We start from the raw sequence: 19,303 nt of genomic DNA, 5'->3' as shown, positions 1-19,303 counted from the left end.
GCACTTTCGGCACACGGAAGATGTCCCTTGCGTTAGGCCTCCGCACGTACGAATGGCCATTCATCATAGCCGACGTCAAACAAGCGATCCTGGGCGCAGATTTTCTCTGGGCTTTTTCACTGGTTCCTGATGTCCGCGGTAACGACCTCCGACCCGCTGCTGAAGACGAGCACGTCGCTCCGGCAATCGCCTCCTCGCCCAGCCCTACTGTCCAGGCCGTCGTCGCGGCCCCCGACTCGTATGCTGCGATTCTGGCAGAGTTCCCAGAGCTGCTCGTCCAACGTTTTGACGCACCTTCAGCTAAGCACGGTGTGGTCCACAACATCCGCACCGAAGGCCCTCCCGTTTTCGCTCGGGCCAGGAGACTACCGCCAGACAAACTGGTGGTGGCAAGGGCGGAGTTCAGGAAGATGGAGGAAATGGGAATTGTTCGTCAGTCTGACAGCCCGTGGGCCTCGCCGTTACACATGGTCTCCAAGGCATCTGGGGGGTGGAGGCCATGTGGCGATTATCGGCGTCTCAATGCTGTCACCACGGCTGATCGCTACCCCATACCGCACCTACAGGACTTTTCATCTGGACTGGAAGGAGCGGTAGTGTTTTCCAAAATCGATTTGGTGCGAGGATACCATCAGATTCCGGTGCGACCGGAGGACATACAAAAAACTGCAACTATTACTCCGTTCGGGTTGTTTGAATGGTTGCGTATGCCTTTCGGTTTAAAGAACGCGGCACAGGCTTTCCAGCGACTGATGGACCGCGTGGGCAGGGGTTTACCCTTTGTGTTTATTTATTTAGACGACATCCTGGTAGCCAGCCCCTCAGTGCAGGAACACCAGGCCCATTTGCGGACCGTGTTCCAGCGGCTCCAAGACCACGGGCTCATTATTCAACCCTCCAAATGTCAATTCGGCCTGCCTGCTCTCGATTTTCTAGGACATAGAATTACCCCTGCCGGCGCTGTCCCTTTGCCAGAGAAGGTGGAGGCTATCCGGGCTTTCCCCAGGCCTACCACAGTAAAAGGGCTGCAGGAGTTCGTTGGCATGGTTAATTTCTACCATAGATTCGTTCCGGCAGCGGCGCGAGTCCTGCGCCCGCTTTTCCAATGCCTTGCAGGTAATCCGGTAGAGTTGTTGTGGTCCCCGGCCGCAGAGTCGGCTTTTACGGCAGCTAAGGCAGCCTTGGCAGACGCCACCATGTTGGTCCATCCGAGCCCCTCCGCCCCCACGGCCCTGACGGTTGACGCCTCTGACGTGGCGGTGGGTGGAGTTCTGGAGCAGCAGGTTGGTGGCCGTTGGCAGCCTTTAGCGTTTTTCAGCCGGCAACTAAATTCGGCCGAGCTGAAATATAGCGCATTTGACCGAGAGCTTCTAGCTCTCCATTTAGCTGTCCGTCATTTCAGGTATTTCCTCGAGGGCCGCCATTTGTGGCATTTACGGACCACAAGCCATTAACATTTGCTTTTTTGAAATTGTCTGACCCATGGTCGGCCCGCCAGCAGCGGCACCTGACTGCTATCTCAGAATTTACCACAGATGTCCGTCATATCGCGGGTAAGCTGAATGCCGTTGCTGACGCCCTGTCTAGACCTGCTTTTCCCCCTATTTCGGCGGTGGACTGCGAAGTGGATCCCCAGGAGCTTGCGGAGGCACAGCTCCTGGCGGATACCGTTTCGACGTACCAGTCCACCACTTCGGGATTGAAGTTGGCCCAGGTAGCTTGTGGGTCGGAGGGCACGAAAGTCTGGTGCGATGTTTCTCTTCCTCGCCCCAGGCCGGTAGTACCGCCCTCCCTTCAGCGCCGGGTTTTCGATGCCATTCATGGGCTGGCGCACCCGTCCATCCGCTCCACCTCTGCCTTGGTGGCAGCGAGGTTTGTCTGGCATGGCCTGCGGAAACAGGTAGCGGGGTGGGCACGTTCCTGCGTGCCCTGTCAGACCGCTAAGGTCCAGCGCCACGTCCAGCCCCCCGTACAGGATTTCGAAGTCCCGGCTTTTCGTTTTTTCCACATCCACGTGGATTTGGTCGGGCCTTTGCCTTCCTCCCGGGGCTACACCCACCTCCTCACGGTGGTAGATCGGTTCACCCGGTGGCCAGAGGCTTTCCCATTGTTTGACATCTCGTCAGCGTCTTGTGCTAGGACTTTGGCCCTTCATTGGGTAGCTCGTTTCGGGGTCCCGGCAGTTATTACAACGGACAGAGGACCACAGTTCACTTCGTCCCTCTGGGCCGCGCTGGCGGAACTGTACGGGTCCAAATTACGACCCACAACTGCATATCACCCCCAGGCAAATGGTCTCGTAGAGAGGTTCCACCGCCAACTTAAGGCGTCCCTCAGTGCAAGGCTTGAAGGCCCGGACTGGGTAGACCAACTCCCTTGGGTTCTTTTGGGCATCCGGACGGCTCCTAAGCCAGATCTCGGTGCGTCGTCCGCAGAGCTGGTATATGGCTCGACCCTTCGAGTACCTGGAGATCTGTTTCCGGACACTTCAGCACTGCTCCCTACAGTCCCAGCAGCGTTAGCAGCTCTCCGGGAACGGGTGGGTTCCCTGGCTCCAGTGCCGACTTCACGTCATGGGTGTCCCATGGTACATGAACCGTCTTCCCTGAAGGACTGTGAGTTTGTTTTTTTGCGTAAAGATGCCCATCGCGCCCCGTTGCAGAGGGTCTATCAAGGGCCGTTTCGGGTTTTACGTAAGGGAACGGCTACTTTCACCTTAGACATGGGCGGCAAGAGTGAACTCGTCTCGGTGTCCCGGCTCAAACCTGCCCATTTGGACCCGGATCAACCAGTCCTGGTCGGTCAAACCCCTAGAAGAGGCCGACCTCCGTTAGTTCCGCCCAGTCCACAAACCCCCATTCCGACAGTTCCTCCGGGACCCCCAGTTTCGGCAGTTCCCCTAGGACCCCCCGTTTCGGCAGTTCCTCCAGGACCCCCCGTTCCGGTAGTTCCTCCAGAACCTCCCGTTCCGGCTGTTCCACCAAGTCCGGAACCTCCGGCTCCTGTGGTTCAGGCTGTCCCTCTCCGTACTCGTTATGGTCGCGAAATCCGGCTCCCTGCTAGGTTCCGCACCTCGGGTTCTGGGGGGGGGTCATGTAGCGACCATAGAGAATGGTCCAGGTAGTCGAACCCTCGGATTGGCCAGCGAGGTCACGTGGGAACGCGACCATGGGGATTGGTCCAGGAAACGACATCGCTGATTGGCCAGCGATGTCAGGTGCGCGTTTGGCGCCCGTTTTAGCCAGTTCGGCGAAGTCTTCAAGGAAGACAGTAAGTTTATATTGGTTGTCCTGTAACTTGTTGTTTTGACTCTGTATTCGTGTATTGCGGCTGCAATAAACTTCGTCTACAACTAGCAAGTTTCGGACTCGCCATAGCGCGATTCAGGCAACGAACGTGTGAGTGTACTTTATCTTTATGCCGTGCTGAACATAACAAAATTGGCGACGAGGACGGGATTGTGGAGGAGACAGTTTGTTTTGCGTAGCTAGCATAGCTTTTGTACTGCTAAGTTTTAGGTGCTTTGCTACACCAGAACAGGCAGGAAATCTGAGCTTGTGCAAAGAAAAAAACCTCTCCTCATTCCTTTGTTTAAAAAAAAAGATAAGGACAAAATGGCCGCGTCCACGGGCTACATTGGAAGCCTGGGCATCTTTGACAAAAGTAGAGAGCCGTTCAGCTCCTATATAGAAAGAGCAAACATGTTCTTCATGGCAAACAACATCACGGAGACCAGTGGTGAAGGAGAGGTAGTGGCTGCAACAAACAAGGCCGTTCGTGAACGCATGAAAGCGATTCTGCTCACAGAGATCGGACCTGAAGTGTACGGCACACTCGTGAATATCCTTGCGCCCATAAAGGCAAAAGATGTGCCTTTCAGTGACATTATAAAGAAGTTGGAGGAGCACTTCAACCCAAAGCCTCTGGAAATTGCACGGTAGCGCAGCGGTAGAGTTGCCGCTTTACAGCGAATGCAGCGCCGGAGACTCAGGTTCGATCCTGACTACGGGTGCTGCACTGTAAGGAGTTTGTACGTTCTCCCCGTGACCTGCGTGGGTTTTCTCCGAGATCTTCGGTTTCCTCCCACACTCCAAAGACGTACAGGTATGTAGGTTAATTGGCTGGGTAAATGTAAAAATTGTCCCTAGTGGGTGTAGGATAGTGTTAATGTGCGGGGATCGCTGGGCGGCACGGACTTGGTGGGCCGAAAAGGCCTGTTTCCGGCTGTATATATATGATATGATATGATATGATATGAAAGCTACAAATTCGGCACGAGAAACCAGAAGCAAAACGAGACAATTAGTGAGTACATTGTTGCCTTGAAAAAGTTAACGTTGCACTGTAACTTTGGAACCTTTCTTGAACGCGCACTATGCGACAGATTTGTTTGTGGTCTAGTGGACGAACGAATTCAGTCCAGACTCATGAGCACTCCTGATCTTACGTTTGAGATAGCATGCAAGATTGCTACTACAATGGAGATGGCATCAAAGAATGCTCGCGAGTTTCGTTCACCACATACTGCAGTGGCCGTGTACACACACAAAGCAGCGCCTATGGCCAAACCAAAAGGGGCCAAACTGAAACCGAAATATGGCGGGGAGCCGAGTGTAGCCAGTTGTTATCGTTGCAATGGTAATCACCCATCCCAATCCTGTCAGTTCAAAACAGCTAAGTGCTATAACTGCCAGAAGAAAGGCCATATCGCCTCAGCATGTCGGGCCAAGCTTACAGTGGGAAACACACGACAACACCAGAAAAGAGTTCACAACTTAGAGATGAACCCGGATGATAATGAACTTGGGTTGTACATCATTCATGCAACTGATGTCAATAAGCCTACAACCAGCCAAGACAAGGACTTTCGAATTAAACTATTGGTTAATGAACAGTTAATTGATATGTGCATTGACACGGCAGCAGACTGTTCGGTCATGAGTAAAGACCTGTACGAAACAAAGTTCTCACAGACACCATTGTCCGAGAGTAAGGTCAAGCTGAGAACCTACTCGGGTGAAGCCTTGGAGACGTGCGGACAAATGAATTGTAAAGTTCAGTGTAATGGACAGTCAGTAACACTGCCCATCATAGTGGCCAGCTACAGAAATAAACCAACCCTCCTTGGAAAGGATTGGCTGAGTAAAATAAAATTAGACTGGAAGAACATTTTCAGCATCGATGCGTCCAGATCACGTCTTGAAAATGTCATAAGCAAACATGCTGAAATATTTGCTGATAGTTACACGGGAATAACAGGGTACTCTGCACACTGAAGCAAGATGTGAGACCTGTGTATTGTCGACCAAGACCAGTACCATATGCGCTAAAGCAACAAGTGGAGGAAGAACTCAACAGGTTGGAGCGGAATGGAGTACTCGTGAAGACAGACCAGAGCAACTGGGCAACGCCAATTGTGGCCGTGCTCAAGGCTGACAAAACTGTTCGACTATGCGGTGACTACAAAGTCACAATCAACCAAGCTGTTGACGACGAACAGTATCCTTTGCCAACCTCGCAGGATCTGTATGCAGAACTTAGCGGAGCAAGAGTCTTCACTAAGCTGGATTTGTCTCACGCTTATGCCCAACTCAATGTTGACAAAGAAAGTCAGCAGTGCCTGACCGTCAACACACATAAGGGCTTGTATTCATACACAAAGCTGCCCTATGGTGTGAAATCTTCCCCGAAAATCTTTCAGTCCGTCATGGACAAAATGTTGCAAGGCATTCCACACTGTGTGTGCAACCAGGATGATCTACTGATATTCACAGTGGGCATGGAAGAACATCTGGAGATACTCGAGCAAGTTCTCACACGACTGAACTGCCACAACGTCAAACTGCGAAAGAGCAAATGTGCATTTGCACAATCAGAGGTGGTCTACCTTGGACTCAAAGTAGATTCCAACGGACTGCGCCCTGTGTAGGCGAAAATTGAAGCAATTGTGAATGCTCCAACGCCCAACAATGTGTCAGAGCTACGATCATTCCTTGGGATGGTGCAGTTCTATGCACGATTCCTTCCAGATTTAGCAACCGTGCTAAAGCCACTACATCATCTGTTACAAAAGGATGAGAATTGGATGTGGGGAAAGGAACAACAACATGCATACGACATCTACAAGAAAAACCTGACAAGTGACAAACTCCTTGTTCACTACGACACGACGCGCGAGATGAAACTTGCTTGTGATGCTTCAAGTTATGGTGTAGGTGCAGTGATTTGCCACGTAATGCATGACGGACAGGAAAAGCCTATTGCTTTTGCCTCCCGCACCCTATCACCAAGTGAGCGTAACTATGCACAGATAGAAAAGGAAGCACTCAGCATTGTGTTCGGAATCAAGAAATTCCACCAGTTTCTTCTTGGCAGACCATTCACCCTTGTGACTGATCACAAACCACTACTCACGATACTGGGTCCCAAGTCAGCTATACCTTCCATGGCGGCATCAAGGATGCAGCGCTGGGCAATTCTGTTGTCCCAGTATGACTACAAGGTGGAGTACAGAAGCTCCAAATGCAACGCAGTCGCAGATGCGTTGTCCCGATTGCCACATGAGAACTCTGATGTGGGAAGCGAGAACTCAATCTACACAATGCAAGTCGTAGATGAAGACTTTCCAGTGACTGCAACAGAAATTGCAGCTGAAACAGAGAAGGACACTGTGCTGAAGAGTGTCTATGAACAGACATTGAATGGTTGGACTGAAATCGAGAGTGGATCAAACTCGGAACTGAAGCCTTTCTATAATCGACGACATGAATTATCATGTGAGCAGGGATGCATAAAGTGGGGTTACAGAGTGGTTGTACCAGAGTCTTTAAGAAACAAGATTATGTACGAACTTCATGCCGAACATCCTGGCATAGTTAGCATGAAGTCAATTGCTAGAAGTTTTGTATATTGGCCTGGTATAGACAGTGACATTGAGTCACTGGTGAGCAAATGTAGCGTGTGTCAAAATTGCCGCAGTAAACCACCAAAAACACCACTGCAACCCTGGTCATGGCCAAGTAGACCGTTCCAGAGAGTTCATGTAGACTTTTGTGAAAAGGGTAATGATAATTTTCTGGTACTAGTAGATAGTCATTCCAAATGGATTGAGGCTAAGCATATGGGATCAAGCACGACTGCTGAGCGTACCATAGACGAGTTGAGATCGATTTTTGCGTGTCATGGTTTACCAGAAGAACTTGTTTCTGATAACGGACCACAGTTTCGTTCAGAACAGTTCAAAGAGTTCATGCAGCGTAACGGGGTAAAACACACACTTGTTCCTCCATACCATCCAGCCTCCAATGGGGCAGCGGAAAGGTCTGTTAGAGTAGTCAAAGAGGCTCTCAAGAAACAGGTTTTGCAGGGTAGTTCAAAGCTCAGCATGAAACATCGTTGGGCTAGTTTCTTGCTGAAGTACAGAACCACACCACACACAACTACGGGTTATTCACCTGCAGAACTGTTGATGGAGGCTAAGAATACGCCTAAGTCTAGTTCAACCCAATTTGGCCTCGAGAGTTGAGCAAAAACAGTTAAGTCAAAAACACCACTTTGACTTCCACAAAAAGGAGAGGAACTTCAAGCCAGATGAGCAAGTTCGTGTGCTCAGTCCTCCCAACAAGTCCAGTCGAGACAAATGGGATGTTGGGAAAATAGTGGAAGTGTGTGGGACAAAAAGATACTTAGTGGATGTTGGAGACAAGATCAAAAGTGTTCATGTGGATCAAATGATTCCAGCCAAAGATGAACCAAAAACTGAGCATGAATTCCTAATCCCTGAGTATTCATCTGAAAGTAAGTTAGAAAAGACTATTGTGGTTGATACACAAAATCCAGTGAGTACAGTTAAAGAAACAGACTTGTCTAGTCAAGGTCAGTGTACTAACATAGAGCCAAACAAGCAAACAGTTGAGTCTACACGTACATCTGTTACGCCTGTTGCACCTGTTACTGTTAGACGATCAGGCAGGAACCGCAAACCAGTAATTAGGTTAAATTTGTAAGTTAGACAACTCACTCTACAACTAAAACGAAAATGTGTGAATATGTAAAATAAATGTATTATTTTTAGCATTTGAAATTTTGTGAATATGGTTAAAGGTATTGGTTTAAATCAAGTATCACAACATCAAAATTGTAACTGAGTACTTGGATTTAATACTTAAAAAAAGGAGAGCAGTGTAATGTATTCATGCATATTCATGTGCCATGTTAATGAGTGGGTGTTCCTTTAGCCGAGAACGCTGGGTAAATAAAGGCTGGCGCGATTCAGGCAACGAACGTGTGAGTGTACTTTATCTTTATGCCGTGCTGAACATAACAGACACGTTAGAGGCAGGAAACATGTTCCCAATGTTGGGGGAGTTCAGAACAAGGGGCCACAGTTTAAGAATAAGGGGAAGGCCATTTAGAACGGAGATGAGGAAAAACCTTTTCAGTCAGAGTTGTGAATCTGTGGAATTCTCTGCCTCAGAAGGCAGTGGAGGCCAATTCTCTGAATGCATTCAGGAGAGAGCTAGATAGAGCTCTTAAGGATAGCGGAGTCAGGGGGTATGGGGAGAAGGCAGGAACAGGGTACTGATTGAGAATGATCAGCCATGATCACATTGAATGGCGGTGCTGGCTCTAAGGGCCGAATGGCCTACTCCTGCACCTATTGTCTATTGTATTGTCTTTCTGCTGACTGGTTAGCACGCAACAAAAAGCTTTTCACTGTACGTCGGTGCACGTGACAATAAACTAAACTGAAAAAAAACTGAAAAGCTGGTGTAACTCAGCGGGTCGGACAGCATCTCTGGAGAAAAGAAATAGGTGATGTCACCCATTCCTTATCTCCAGTGATGCTGTCTGATCTGCTGAGTTACTCCAGCTTTTTGTGTCTATCTTCAAGTTGAAACTTTACTTGTGGGTCAGCAGCAGACAGCAATTTAATGCTTGCATGCTCACCCGGTATTTTATTCAGCTTTATAATTTGTAGAGCTCTGAAGTTGTCTTGACGTTACATATCAATTAAAAGGTGTTGTGAGAAGTACATTGTGGCGTTAATCTTGATGCCATCATTAAATCAAAATAACCTTACTGGATGAGGAAACAGAGTTGCACAGCTTAACGTGCTTTTATTGTGACATTAAACCAGAACAAGATATTTATTGAATTCTTAGTTCCAGAATCTTACAAATGTGTTACAGAATAACAGAAGCTCATGCAGCTAATTAATTCATGTAGCAGATTATTCACTTACACTACCTGATGTCCTGCAGAGGCAGATTAGGTGGAGAGTAATACCTTATCCTGCTTGAGCATCGACAATTGGAATCCTATTAACAGACACCAGCTGCTTAATATATATGTCTTGTGAACTGATGAGAAAAATGTTTGTTGGAGACACAACTTGTCCGTTGGAACAGTTTTATATTCTAAACTATCAATTTAATCAGTAGATTGAGAGATAGATAAATGGACAAATTTATTGATCAAAGACAGAAACTAGGAAAAAAAATTAGCAGCAGCTGCTTTTATGTTTGGCTGATTTTAGTAGCAGTCATTGTAGGAACAAAGGCAGGACCTATGAGACACCACAAATGTTGTGATGAGATTCTACAGATTGCTTTAAATAACTATGTTATGAACCATGCGATGTTGCTGTATGACGAAGGTGCTAATAGCAGCTAAACATTTCCTTTTATTTGATTACCCATATTTAAGTGACTGTGTTTAATGTTTACTACCTTAAAAGTGAGGAGGTGTTCCCTGTCATCTACGTACTAAAACTCCTGTTTGTGTGTTTGTTCCTGAACTACAGCCAAAACGGTACACGATAGCGCGACAATTTTAGGCCCGCCTTTGTCACCATCGTCCTGTGGTGGTATGGAGGGAGGGGGAGGAGAGAGGGGGATAACGGGAGTTGAGGAGGATGGAGTGGGTGAGTAGGGGGAGGAGGAAGGTGGGAGGGAGGGAGGGGAGGAGTGGGGGGAGGTGGAGGGAGGATGGGGGAAAGGGGGTGAGGGGAGGGAGGGAGAGGCGGGAGTGGGGGGGAGAGAGGAGTGGGGGGGACAGGGGAGTGGGGGAGGAGAGGGTGCTGCACCAATGCAGGAGAGGTTTGGGCTCAACGGGTCCACTTGGTCTAGTAATTTCTAATTGTCAATGCAGTTATTGAAATGTTGGGGAAGATTAGGTGAAGGTGTGGTGGCTGGGGTTGAGGGGAGTCTGATCTATGGAAATATATTCAGCCTGGAAGGTCCAATGTTATATCTAAATGACTCCATAATGCAAATTGCTTCGATCCCAAAAATTGGTATTTTAAAATGTGATGTAGTTAAGACAGAAACAAAGTAACAGGTTATCTGTCTGATGTTTTGCCTCTGAAGGTTTCATAGTTAACCTGGGTTGAGAAACCTCTGCAAAGTGTGAGTAAAATGGCATTTATTGTTCTTAAACTGTGCAAAGTTTTAGTATGCTACTAGACCAAGTGGACCCATTGGGCCCAAACGTCTCCTGCATTGGTGCTGCACGCTCTCCTCTCCCTCTCTGTGAGTAAGGTGGGCCTAAAATTGACGCATTATCGTGTACTGTTTTGGCTGAAGTTCAGGAACAAACAACATTTTTAGTATATAGATGAGAGAATTTCTTACACCCATTAGAAATGGTAATTGTGAGTTGAAGTAATCTTTGGAAGAAATTCTCAATAATTAGCCATATCTAGGAAAGTTGAAACCATCCTTACAGGGATGAAGTTTTATTTGAATTGTAATAGTCAACCTGGCTTTGGACACAGGTTTGAAAGGGAAGAAAAAGCCTTTAAGAGTTAACTCCAGGAGTTCACAACAGACCCACTAGCATTTGCAAAAGCAACAATATAATTGGGATTTGTATGGCATCTTTGGTGTAGCGACTGCATAAGAGCATTATTAAATAAAACCAGTGAATGAGCCACAAGGTGGTGTGAAGTTACATTAAGAATTTGGTTTAAGCAGTTTTAAATAACAATCAGTCGGAAAAAGACAAAAAGTTTAGAACTTTGACTAATGGACCAGCCCTGTCCTTACCTATAACTATTTAAAATCTGTGGAATTCTCTGCCTCAGAGGGCAGTGGAGGCCAATTCTCTGAATACATTCAAGAGAGAGCTAGATAGAGCTCTTAAGGATAGCGGCGTCAGGGGGTATGGGGAGAAAGCAGGAACGGGGTACTGATTGAGAATGATCAGCCATGATCACATTGAATGGCGGTGCTGGCTCGAAGGGCCGAATGGCCTACTCCTGCACCTATTGTCTATTGTCTATTGTTCCATGGAATTGGGTGAGTGCCGGGTATGGAGATGCTGCTGGAGGACAAGTAATGTGCTTACCTAAAATTTGGATTCTCCGTAGTCTTATCTGCCAGATCGTATGCTCCCTTTTTGTCCTTATGAATGCCTTAATTATGCTCAATTCTCTATACTTCTCCAGGGATGCACTTGATCCCAGCTGCCTATACCTGACCTATAACTCCTTCTTTTCCCTGACCAGAGCCTCAATGTCTCTCATCATCCAGGAGTTCTTTACTCCCCACCTTGTCCATAACTTGAACAAGAACACGCATACATTGAACTCTTACTGTCACACTTTTAAAAGCTTTCCACTTTCCAGGCATCCCTTTGCCTGCAAACAATTACACGTTCCTGTCTAATATCAAGTTGGCCTTGTCCAAATTTAGAACTTTGACTAATGGACCAGCCCTGTCCTTACCTATAACTATTTAAAATTTAATAGAACAGTGGTTATGCTTAGAACATGCTGTCAGTTGATAAAACTGTCGAGGTTTGGACATTATATATTAAATTTTGTGATCCAGTAATAAAATGTTGCTTGAACTCCAACTTCTCTTAACCATTAGTAAACATCATTAAACTCCTATTTCTTATCTCATGGCCACATTCTGCAGACTCCAGAGCTTTTACCGCTGGCCTGCCTTTTCTCTGGCTGAGGGGCTTTACAATTTGTGCCAATTATTCTGTGGAGCTGGATGGGAATGTTGTACAAGAGTAATTAAAGAAGATCTGTAATCTGTGAGACTACCTTTTTCCTCATGAGTAAAGGGTACAATATTTACCCATTAAAGTCACCTTCTACAGGCATTACAATTCCGATTGGGAACCTAACGCATAGACTGTCAATTTATTCACAAAATGCTGGAGTAACTCAGCAAGTCAGGCAGCATCTCGGGAGAGAAGGAATGGGTGACGTTTCGGGTCGAGACCCTTCTTCAAACTGATGCATAGACTGTCAATGTTACAAGTAACATTCTTTTCATGACATTTCAAATTGAAAAGCACATTAACTGTTTCTAATGTGAAAAATCAAATCAAATGCTATAAACATTTTGATGGGAGAGATTATCTGTAACCCACGCAAATGTAAGTCATAGTGACACTCTGATATACAAAACACAGGAAGCCTTGTATTACTCTCCAACATTTTAATAAATATATACAAGTCATACCCAGTGGCATACGAGTTATTTAATACAGGCAGATCATTGTGAAAAGGCTGAGGGGAAGGAGGGGCCACTGTTAAAATGTTCCCTTTACAATAGAAACTGAACCACCATATTGAACATGTCGATCTGCGCCCATAAAGTGGCGGCGAAAGGGTCCGCACTATTTTCCGATTCTCTGCACCACCCAGTCCTGCTGGCAAAGAGGGCAGCGATTGTTCTGTTTTACCCACAGCGACATGCAGCAGTTGTGGAAGGAGTGGTTACATTCTCCCCAAACCACTGTAAGACAAACAAAAATTATTTTATTTAGTTTTACCGTAGAAAATGCGATTCCCTTCCAAACGCAGAAATATTTATGGTTCATATCCTTCAAGAACACAAAATGATTGTGATAATCACTGACCATCTGATAAAAAGTGCTCGAGGGGTTAACAGCTAACAGGTAGAAGTCTCTCAATATAATATGAACATCTGGATCCATGAATGGGCATCAACGATTACAGGGGGAAGGCAAAACGGGGTTGAGATGGAAAAATAAATCAGCCTTGATCAAATGGGATGGCACTGTGGCGCAGTACTAGAGTTGCTGCCTACAGCGCTAGAGACCCAGGTTCAATCTTGACTACGGGTGCTGTCTGTACGGAGTTTGTACATTCTCCCCGTGGCCTGCATGGGTTTTCTCCAAGATTTTCAGTTTCCTCCCACACTCCAAAGACGTACAAGTTTGTAGGTTAATTGGCTTGGAATAAAATGTAAATTGTCCCGTGTGCGTAGGGTAGTGTTAATGTGCGTGGATCACTAGACGGTGCGGACTCGGTGGCCCGAAGTGCCTGTTTCCACGCCGTAAGTCTAAACTAAACTAAACAAATGGCGGAGCATATTTGATGAGTCAAATGGCATAATTCTGCTCCAATGTCTGATGGTCCTATGTTCTGTCCTCATACCATTATTAATTTAAATTTCACTTGATTAGTTTACAGTAACCTTCTCCATATTATTTATTCTTTGGCACATGCTGGTTGTGATCAGTATTATAAAGAGCTAATCCTATCCTCAATAGATGACAATTTCTGTGTGACATTGAGTTTTCTCCATTTAATAAACCAAACTTGCAAAATGGAAGGCAATCAACGAGACTGCAGGAAGGGAAAGAACACAAGGGAAGAGCTCACCAACACAATCCTCTTGTTTGTTTTCAGCTTGACATCGAAGACATGCGTCTAAACAAAGAAACAACTAGTTTAACAGTACAGTGGAAATTAAAGATCTAAAAATCAAATCATTTTTGCGATAGTGTCGAAAATACAGTAGCCCAGATGTTTTTTTGGTGCAAGCGATGTGAATCTTAGATGTTGTAGGGATGTTCTTTTACAGGGCGGCACAGTGGCACGGCAGTGGAGCTCCTGCCTTACAGTGCCAGAGACCTAGGTTCAATCCTGACTACACGTGTGGTCTGTGTGGAGTGTGTACGTTCCCCCTATGACGTGGGTTTCTCTACGTGCTCCAGTTTCTTCCCACATTCCAAAGACATGCAGGTTAATAGGTCAATTGGCTTCTGTAACATTGTCTCTAGTGCGTAGGATAGAGTTAGTGTACGGGAGATCGTTGGTCGGTGATTGTTGGTCGGTGGGCCATAGGGCCTGTTTCTACGCTGTATATCTAAACTAATCTAATCTCCGAGGCCCGGAGTCTCCTCATAGGGATTAGATGTAGAACCTTGATGACATTGTGACCAGGTCTCCAACAGCAAACTTCATTCTCAATCTTGGGGGGGGGCACTTCGAACAGTGACACTTCGAACTGATGTTAGTTGAAACTTTAATTTTTTATCAGTTTTCCAGCTAATCACTTTGAACATTTTGCCATCTTCATTCTGCTCTGTATCCACCTCTTCTGAAAGACCATCTATCAAAAATCTGCTTTGCGGTCCAACACTGGAATGACATTTCTGCCTATGTGGTGAATTAAGCCTAATTGTTTTTTGATCTGGGATTATATTTGCCCTTATTTGGAACATCAACAAAACCAAGGAACTTATCATGACTTTGGAAAGGGGAAGTGGGGAAAGTGCTAGTTTACATTGGTGGGTGGACAAGTGGAGAGGTTCAAATTACTGGCTGTTAACATCATGGATGACTTTTATCCTGGGCCCAGCACATAGATGTAATCACGAAGAAGGCACACCAGTGCCTCCACTTTCTAAGGAGTTTGAAAGAGATTCAGCACATCACCAAATACTCTAACCTCTACAGATGCACTGTAGAAAGTATCCAGATTGCACGGTTGCATCACTGAGCAGTTCCAATACACAGGAATGGAAGTAGCCGCATAGAATAGTGGACTCAGCCCAATCGATCAACAGCACAGCCATCAAAGACATCTACACGAAGCGTTGCATCAAGAAGGCAGCATCTATCATCAAGGGTCCCCACCAACCGGCCCCTCCTCTCGCTGCTTCCATCGGGAAGGAGGTACAGAAGCTGAGGTTCCACACCACCACCAGGTTCAGTGACAGCTAGTTTCCTATAACCTTCAGCCCACCTGAACAGCCCTAAAACTGTCTCAGCAGCAGGAGGCCAAGGACCATCTCTTGCACTACCATTGACTCGTTTACTAACTGAGTTTTTTCATTTATGTCTTTTTTTTTGCAGTCCTTTCTCTTTGCATAATTCACGTGTGTTTGTCTAAGCCTATGTGCCTCTGATGCCGTTGAAAGCAAGATTTTTATTATATCTGTACCTCACTGTATGTGCATTTGACAATAAATATCAGACTTGACTTGAAACTTTCTGCTTAGATACACATTAAAATGAGAAGTCCTTACATGGTACCACTCCATTTCCACCAATTACTTCCATTACTTCCCCAAGCCTCCTCAAAAACCACAAATGCATTTATGGTCCTCTTTCTAAGACTTTTGTTAAAATCATCTTCAGTATTTCACTACTGGTAGTCTTCACGTTACTCATTTGACTCCATCCATACGGGGCGGCACAGTGGTTCTGTGGCCTTATAACACCAGGGACTCGGGTTTTAATCTTGGCCTCAGCTGTTATTCGTGGGGGTTTGTATGTTCTCCCTGAGACAGCGTAGAGTTTCTTCTGGTATTCTTCCATATCCTAAATATACTGGGCTTGATAGGTTAACAGGACTCTGAAAATGTGTAGACGAGTGATAAAGTCGGGGGTGGGGGGTTGATAGTAATGTGTGAGAATGAAAAGCTTTTTGTTGTGAACTATCCAGTCAGCGGACTATGATTACCATCCAGTGTATAGATACAGGATAAAGGGAAGAACGTACAGTGCAGGATAAAGTCCAGTAAAGTCTGATTAAAGATAATCCAAGGGTCTCCAATGAGGTAGATGGTAGCTCAGGACCGTTTTCTAGTTGGTGATAGGATGGTTCAGTTGCCTGATTGCAGCTGGGAAGAATCTGTCCCTGAATGTGGAGGTATGTGTTTTGAAACTTATGTACCTCTTGCCTGATGGGAGAAGTGGGAGTGACTGAAGTGGGACTGGCCCTTGATAATGTTGGTGACCTTGCCAAGGCCGTGTGAAGTGTAGATGGAGTCAATGGAAGGGAGGTTGGTTTGTGTGATGGTGAGGGCTGCATCCATAATTCTCTGTATTCTGGTATATCACTTCTGCATTCACTCCAAAGCCTGCACATCCTTATAATGGGTGACTAGAGCAGTAAGCAAAACTCCACGTGGTCTCCATTTCAAGCCATGCATGCTCCCTTCCAGTTCGATCCTCACTCACTGCAAAGCACCCACATCCCCACTGCTTACCCACAGCCATGCACCCCTACCCCACCCACACTCCCTAACCCCACATATTCTCACCCATGCACCCATCCCAACTCACTTCTCACCCCCCCGCCACGCATCCCTACCCACACACCCTAACCCTCACCCACACTCCCTAAACACACTTCCCCCACCCCTTACACACCCATGCACCACACACTCCCATCCCCACACACACCCATGCACCACACACTCCCATCCCCACACACTCCCATCCCCACACTTACCCCTGACCACACACTGCTTCCCATATCCACAATCCCTAATCCTCAACACTCCCTAATCCCACATACTCTCCCTATCCCATATTCCCACCCAGGCACCTACACACCCCCACTTCTTACCCCCTGCCATGCACCCCACCCCCCACTACCCCCTGCCATGCCCCCCACACCCGTCCCCCCTCATACACCCACAACCTGTGGGGTTTGGCCACATTCAGCACTGGTCGTGCCACTCACTGCAGGATGTGGCTTTGGAGAAGCCGCAGGGTTTAGCAGAGAGGCCGTCTCCCAGACCCTCCCCCCTCCACCCAACCTCCTCCCTCTACCCCCCCCCCCTCCATCCAACCCCCCTCTCCCCCCCGCAGCGTCCTGTCGCCTCCACCACATTGTGAAGGTGCTCTCCCCGCAGCCCCGGCCCAGCCCCAGCCCCCCGGTCCCCCGGTCCCCAGCCCCCCGGTCCCCAGCCCCCCGGTCCCCAGCCCCCCGGTCCCCAGCCCCCCGGCCCCCAGCGCCCCGGCCCCCAGCCCCAGCCCCAGCCCCCCGGTCCCCCGGTCCCCAACCCCCCGGTCCCCCGGTCCCCCGGTCCCCCGGTCCCCCGGCCCCCGGTCCCCCGGTCCCCAACCCCCCGGTCCCCCGGTCCCCGGCCCCCAGCCCCCCGGTCCCCCGGTCCCCAACCCCCCGGTCCCCCGGCCCCCAGCCCCCAGGCCCCCGGTCCCCAGTCCCCCGGTCCCCAGCCCCCGGTCCCCCGGCCCCCAGCCCCCCGGCCCCCAGCCCCGGTCCCCCGGCCCCCAGGCCCCCGGTCCCCCGGTCCCGGTCCCCCGGTCCCCCGGGCCCCCAGCCCCGGTCCCCCGGCCCCCCGGCCCCCGGTCCCGGTCCCCCGGCCCCCAGCCCCCAGCCCCGGTCCCCCGGCCCCCAGCCCCGGCCCCCCGGCCCCCAGCCCCGGTCCCCCGGCCCCCGGCCCCCAGCCCCGGCCCCCAGCCCCCAGCCCCGGCCCCCCGGCCCCGAGCCCCCGGCCCCGGCCCCCGGCCCCCAGCCCCCGGCCCCCGGCCCCCAGCCCCCGGCCCCCGGTCACCCGGCCCCAGGTCACCCGGCCCCCGGCCCCAGGTCACCCGGCCCCCGGCCCCGGCCCCCAGCCCCAGGTCACCCGGGCCCCGGCCCCCAGCCCCCAGCCCCCGGCCCCCAGCCCCGGCCCCCAGGCCCCGGCCCCCGGCCCCAGGTCACCCGGCCCCCGGCCCCGGCCCCCAGCCCCCAGCCCCCGGCCCCGGGCCCCGGCCCCCGGTCACCCGGCCCCCGGCCCCAGCCCCCAGCCCCCCGGTCCCCCGGCCCCCCGGTCACCCGGCCCCCGGCCCCAGCCCCCAGCCCCCCGGTCCCCCGGCCCCCCGGTCCCCCGGCCCCCGGCCCCCGGCCCCAGTCCCAGTCCCAGCCCCGGCCCCAGCCCCCAGCCCCAGTCCCCGGCCGCGGCTCCTCACCCATCACCTGCACCCGGCAAATGGCGCAGGTGTCGCACTCCACGTCCCAGCTCCACATGGCCACGGCGTTCCACTTCTTCAGCGTGAACATCTTGTCTCCGGACCTGCCGCCCGTCGCCACCACATTGTGAACACAAGCGGTTTCCTTCTGGTCCGCCATTAGCCCCGGTAAAAGCGGCTCCCTGCAACGCCCCACCCCGACCGCCAGAGGGTGCAGTGGTCCCTGCAATGTCCCACCGCGGCCGCCAGAGGGCGCCGCGCTCACTGCAATGTCCCACCGCGGCCGCCAGAGGGCACAGTGGTCCCTGCAACGTCCCACCCCGGCCGCCAGAGGGCGCCGCGCTCCCTGCAATGTCCCACCGCGGCCGCCAGAGGGCACAGTGGTCCCTGCAACGTCCCACCCCGGCCACCAGAGGGCGCCGCGCTCCCTGCAACGCCCCACCGCGACAGCCAGAGGGCGCCGCGCTCCCTGCAACGCCCCACCGCGGCCACCAGAGAGCGCCGCGCTCCCTGCTACATATAACATATAACATATAACAACTACAGCATGGAAACAGGCCTGTCCGGCCCTACCAGTCCACGCCGACCATTCTCCCTGACCTAGTCTCATCTACCTGCACTCAGACCATAACCCTCCAATCCAACGTCCCACAGTGGCGGCCAGTGGGGGCAACGCTCCCTGCAACGCCCCACCCCGGCTGCCAGAGGGCGCGGCGCCCCCTGCAATGCCCAACCGCGGCCACCAGAGGAACCGCACTCCCTGCCACGCCCCACCGCGGCCACCAGAGGGCACCGCGCTCCCTGCCACGCCCCACTACGGCTGCCAGAGGGAGCCCTGCAATGCCCCACCCCGGCTGCCAGAGGGCGCCACGCCACGCTCCCTGCCACGCCCCACCGCGGCTGCCAGAGGGAGCAACGACCTCGCGTAACGCCATCGTGTAACGCCCGACCTCCGTACAGGCGAGGACATTCTGGGTGTACGGCGCCACTGGTTTGGGATGTTGCCTCATTCAACCCAGGAGTCCAAAAACGTGTCCCGACTCGATACATCACCTATCCATGTTCTCCAGAGATGCTGCCTGACCTGCCGTGTTACTCTAGCACTTTATGCCTTGAATTGGTCCCAGTTAATGCCCATTTTGTGAGTCCTTTCCAGAGACAGAGCGCCCCAACTGTGCAGCTGGTAGAGCCGCTGCCTCACTGCGCCAGAGACCCGGGTTCGATCCTGATCTGTGTAGAGTTTGTACATTCTCCTTGCGACCGTGTCCATTTTCTCCGGTTTTCTCCCACACTCCAAAGACGTAAAGGTTTGTAGGTGAATTG

At 50.4% G+C, this 19,303-nt stretch overlaps 1 protein-coding gene across 1 annotated transcript; it reads right to left on the bottom strand.

The window, feature by feature from the left end:
* Positions 1-12,452: 12,452 nt before the first annotated feature.
* Positions 12,453-18,171, bottom strand: rnf7 (ring finger protein 7). The gene is made up of 3 exons (XM_078409882.1): positions 17,981-18,171; positions 13,652-13,699; positions 12,453-12,758 (listed from the first exon to the last, which is right to left on the bottom strand). Exons 1-3 carry the CDS (start codon positions 18,138-18,140, stop codon positions 12,640-12,642), a joined length of 327 nt encoding a protein of 108 aa, XP_078266008.1. The 5' UTR covers positions 18,141-18,171; the 3' UTR covers positions 12,453-12,639.
* Positions 18,172-19,303: the final 1,132 nt, after the last annotated feature.

The sequence above is a fragment of the Rhinoraja longicauda genome, chromosome 13 (assembly GCF_053455715.1).
Source record: "Rhinoraja longicauda isolate Sanriku21f chromosome 13, sRhiLon1.1, whole genome shotgun sequence".
NCBI lineage: Eukaryota > Metazoa > Chordata > Chondrichthyes > Rajiformes > Arhynchobatidae > Rhinoraja > Rhinoraja longicauda.
The sequence above is the reverse complement of the archived record's forward strand: the minus strand, read 5'-3'. Positions and strand labels throughout refer to the sequence as shown.

Bases quoted from the DNA above. Each gene is read 5' to 3' on its own strand.
- rnf7 (XM_078409882.1), bottom strand. From the start codon at position 18,140: ATGGCGGACCAGAAGGAAACCGCTTGTGTTCACAATGTGGTGGCGACG. The intron at 13,700-17,980 runs GTGAGGAGCCGC...TTCTTTGTTTAG, and splicing joins TTGCCGGGTGCAGGTGATGG to ACGCATGTCTTCGATGTCAA. The intron at 12,759-13,651 runs GTGAGCTCTTCC...TTTGTCTTACAG, and splicing joins CAAACAAGAGGATTGTGTTG to TGGTTTGGGGAGAATGTAAC.